The following is a 4,569-nucleotide window of genomic DNA, read 5'->3' as shown; positions in this document are numbered from 1 at the left end:
CAAATTTAAGCTTAAGTGACGTTTATAAGTAAAATAATATTATATAAGTTTATAAGTCTTAAGGGGTGTAGTGTGAAACTCGAGTGTACTGGTACTTTAGGTTTCTTAGTATCTAAGGGTTATGTGTGTCGGCGAAGGCCTAGGTTATTTGCGATACCAAAGGCAAGAACCAGTCTGTTGCACAGATCCCCGTTATCCAAGACGTGACGCCTACTGAATGCTGTCTCCGACACTATCTATTATACATATTTGTATGTTCGCAGAGTGAATTCACAGTAGCGATATTGTGTATATTATGTGTTTAATTTTTATGTTCTTTATTATATTTTATTAAATGTTTCTCGACATTACCGTATTGGCATAGGCTATAAAGATAATCTGTGTATTTCAGAAATAATTAATAAATAATAAAAAAAGTTTATAAGTGTATAAATAATCAACGATTTCCTCTTTACAATATTTTCTGAAGGTAGATTAAAATATGTATTTAAATTTTTAACCTATCTACATTATCATATAAACACGTAATATTGATTTTAATAATTAAATTTTGCAGTATCTATTTAATGGTACTGACGAAAAAAATCAAACTTTTAAAATGTCTTTTAAAACACGATGTGATACCAGCGGCAAGATAATGTGATTCCTACAAATTCCTGATTCATATGCAACGATACCTGACGCTCAATGCCTGGGTCAAGATCATCAGTATCATTTCAGCTTTTGCGTCTCAAACATTGTTCGAATAGTGAGTATTACCGTTTAATTTTTATTAATAATTATAACAATCAAATAAATAGTATTTATGATTTCCCTACTAATAATAAAAATGAAAATTAAAACAAAGTTAAAAAGTTGGCGGTGTATTTTTAACGCTGGGGTCACTATCTACGAAGCACCAGCACCCATATTTAATTAGCGCCTGTTCACTTATACGCTGTGGTCCACGAGTCAGAACCGGAACAAAATCGAAGTTAGAGGAAATACTCATATATTTGAACTTATTATTTCCCTGCTCTGCGGCCCCATTGCTAATCTTTGAACATGGCCGGTGTAATATGAATATGTTTGTAAGGTGAAATTCGTGGTCCATTATGAAGTGGATTCGAGTTGTGGCCATAACAGGATGCGACAGCGGCCTTGGCTGGGCGCTAGCGGCTCGATTAGCTCGGGAAGGACTTGTAACAGTGGCAGGTGTGTTTACATATACAAATGCTTGTGTATATTTATATAAATAATCGTATAGTGCCATTAGCAGCAGTTGAGTCCGGTAGTTTGTACATTAATGCTAAAACGAAAGTTTGTTATGATGGATGGATGTTTGTGTCACGCGAAAACCAAAACTGTATAGCAACTTTACGGAGATTCATTAATACAACATGGATTATGGAAAATAATCTTGATAAAAAATACACTCAACATAATAGGAAAGTTTGCTAGTAGACCGTTCAATATTTTATAATTAAGGTCGGCCGTGTTTTGTTTCCGATTTTGTTTTTTTTTATAAATTCATATTATTATAACTAAAATTTTTCTTAGAATATAAACATACCTGTTATGTATTACATTAATAGACGTGCGCATAAAATAAACCTATAAATTATTTATATTTAGTTGCCATGTGAGAGGAATACTTATAAATATTACTAAAAATTGTAACACTTCTATTTAGCCACCATACTTCACAACTACTATAACAACAGAACAGTCCATATATATATATATATATATATATATAGTTTATAGTCCTTAAAACAAAAGTAACTATTGCTAGCACATAATGTAATAAACTAAAATAGGTTCCTGGATTATTTACATTTTAATTGGAACTGTAGAGAATGCTCGGTGAGAGAAAACTGAAACCCTCGGAAGTTATTAATATTATAATCATTTATTTTACAAAATTGTTTCCATAAAATAAAATGATATCTAAACAAAAAATCCGTGAAGACAATAGTTACTGATGCCATTGATGGCTACTTTTATGACGACTAGCTGATTAGGCGGCTCAAGTATTATTAATGGCAGTTCCTAGGTACGCGATGCCTGTAGCTACAGATCTGATAGAAGTCACTGCAATGGTTGATAACATTATTAATAATTTTGTTCCAGGCATGTTCAAGGGCACGAACACAGAAGCTTCCAAAGCCCTAAGCGCTCTGTGTGCTCATCCTCACATGTTGGATGTGACGAAGCCCGAAAGCATAGCCAATTTTTATGATTATATTAAATGTCTTTTAGAGAAAAATCCCGAATACAGTAAGTTTCTTCTCTAAAATTATGCTACTTACGATTTTCTAAATATCGTATTTATAATTAAAGTCAGTGATAATTATTCTTTTTCGATTTATATAAGTTATAAATCAATTGTTTATTTGCCTTGAAAGTGATATTTTATGAAGGTTGAATTAAAAAATAACACAATCATCTAAATCAAACTATCATACACATTACACGTGTCAAATTATTATTAATAACTATTATATTATTCAGTATGTCATATTCTATGTAAGTATTTCAAACCTTATAATCTAAGAGTGAGTGAGTGAGTTCACACACATTATAGAAACACCATGCCTTTAAAAATCGAATCACTTTCCTCTTGAATGCATAATACGGTAGTTTTCTGTAACCTGTGGTACCCACCGCCGTGTTGGATCTCTCGGTAGATACAATTAAATTCCAAATACGTAAGATAAAATAAAATTTGAGCGAATTGACTAAAAAATAAAGAAAATTATGTCATTGATTTTATTTGAAAATGTAGCTCTGCGAATCTGTAAGTAAGAGATTAACTTCGAGGGAAAATTTATTGAACTTACATATTATATTCTTTTTACCTAACCTAATAATACATAATACGCTCATTAATATTTAATGTAATAGAATTATATGCCCTGATCAACAATGCTGGAGTAATGACCATAGCAGACTACGAAGTACAACCACCACAAATATTTGAAAATACAATAAATGTTAATTTAATGGGTCCAATGAGGATGGTGTCAACATTTCTACCTGAGCTTAGAAAAAATGCTTCTGAGGTAAGAAATATGTTAATATTACACACACCTTCGAAATAAGATTATAATAATAAGCATGTGTTGCCATACTATTGAATTCAATTTATTTACGTATTATTGAGTTTTATGTGTTAATATATGGCATTTCAAATCGTCTGATCAACATTTGAAATACCCTTATGTGAGTTTGTTTGCTATACCCAAACGAAATCACGGGAAAGAACTTTTTAATACAACGACGATTAAAATGTCTCATTAATGAAACACAAAGTAATTAATGTACGCATTTGGGTTATAAAATTTATATGTAATTGCAGGGTTTAAAACCTCGTATAATTAACGTCGCCAGCCACTGCGGTCTGCAGCCACTGCCTGGCTTTGCCCCATACAGCGGTAGTAAGGCGGGCTTGCTTGCGTGGACGCGAGCTCTACGGCTAGAACATTATGGTACCGGGCTGAGTGTATCGGCCTTTATACCAGGTATTATGGGTTAATATTTGAATGGTTTTGTAATCCGTTGGGGTTTTAGTATTTAAAATATATTTTTTTTTTATTAATAACTTTATTTGTCGACTGTCGACAGCATATGCAATATGCAATCTTTCATTATCAGCCACTAACTTTCTACACATGTTAACCATAAGACCGTTGAGAGACAGCGACAATTATCTAAGTCATGTCGTACTATGGATATATGCTTTGTCTATTCATATCGAAATACAAATTATATCTTATATAAACCTAAAACAATCACTTTTTTGCAGGAGGATTCGTTAGTATCAGCAACCTCATGGCCAATCAGAAAAGCCAAGAAGAAATAATCTTAAACCATTTGAACAACGAGCAAAAACCGATTTACGAAACCAAAATTAAAACGTTAAATCATTATCTGTGTCCAAACGTACAATCACCTAGCTTCGATGCTATGAAAGATGAAAACTTAATCGAAACTTTCGTGAAAGCTGCATTGTCAGAAAATCCAAAATTACAATACAAAGTGGAATCTTGGCGTTACAAGTTTTACTACACTTTGTTTAAATTACCTTTTCCTGAAATTATACATCTTTGGCTCATTAAGAAGTTTTTGAGATTTCCAGTTTAAAGCATAGATATTAAAATATGTGTCATAAGTGTGAGTTATTACAAACTAGATTCCTATGTCTCGCGTGCGCACGAACAAAAACATCATTAAAATATATATATTTAAACTCTGTTAATTAAGCACCTTAATTATAAGCATACAATTGGTTACTGCATGTTATATATATTTACGCTTAAAATATATGAATAATAATAAAGTTAAGCCACCGACAATGTTAATAATAAACTATTATTGATTATATTAAAGTATTTCATTTTTAAACACTTTTACCCTTTTTTTTGTCATTACCACAGAAAATATTTTTAACATAACCTTTTGATTGATTGACTGCTCGGGTCATTGTCAATCTGGAAGTTTTTATTATTACTTGTCCGCTGCTATTAGTGAATTGTCACTGTCAGTATAAAACGTTACTTGTTAGTTGTTAGTTCATAGTTGTTACAG

At 31.7% G+C, this 4,569-nt stretch overlaps 1 protein-coding gene across 1 annotated transcript; it reads left to right on the top strand.

Annotated features, from left to right (window-relative positions):
- The first annotated feature begins 557 nt into the window (after nucleotides 1-557).
- LOC110999033 (D-beta-hydroxybutyrate dehydrogenase, mitochondrial) lies at nucleotides 558-4,356 on the top strand. The gene is made up of 6 exons (XM_022267908.2): nucleotides 558-748; nucleotides 1,076-1,194; nucleotides 2,113-2,259; nucleotides 2,887-3,044; nucleotides 3,341-3,503; nucleotides 3,788-4,356. Exons 2-6 carry the CDS (start codon nucleotides 1,095-1,097, stop codon nucleotides 4,123-4,125), a joined length of 906 nt encoding a protein of 301 aa, XP_022123600.2. The 5' UTR covers nucleotides 558-748; nucleotides 1,076-1,094; the 3' UTR covers nucleotides 4,126-4,356.
- Nucleotides 4,357-4,569: the final 213 nt, after the last annotated feature.

This window comes from Pieris rapae, chromosome 8 (genome assembly GCF_905147795.1).
Source record: "Pieris rapae chromosome 8, ilPieRapa1.1, whole genome shotgun sequence".
Classification (NCBI taxonomy): domain Eukaryota; kingdom Metazoa; phylum Arthropoda; class Insecta; order Lepidoptera; family Pieridae; genus Pieris; species Pieris rapae.
The sequence above is the reverse complement of the archived record's forward strand: the minus strand, read 5'-3'. Positions and strand labels throughout refer to the sequence as shown.

Coding starts and splice junctions, on each gene's coding strand:
- LOC110999033 (XM_022267908.2), top strand. CDS start 1,095: ATGAAGTGGATTCGAGTTGTGGCCATAACAGGATGCGACAGCGGCCTT. Junction 2,260..2,886: donor AGAGAAAAATCCCGAATACA/GTAAGTTTCTTC, acceptor TTAATGTAATAG/AATTATATGCCCTGATCAAC. Junction 3,504..3,787: donor TGTATCGGCCTTTATACCAG/GTATTATGGGTT, acceptor ACTTTTTTGCAG/GAGGATTCGTTAGTATCAGC.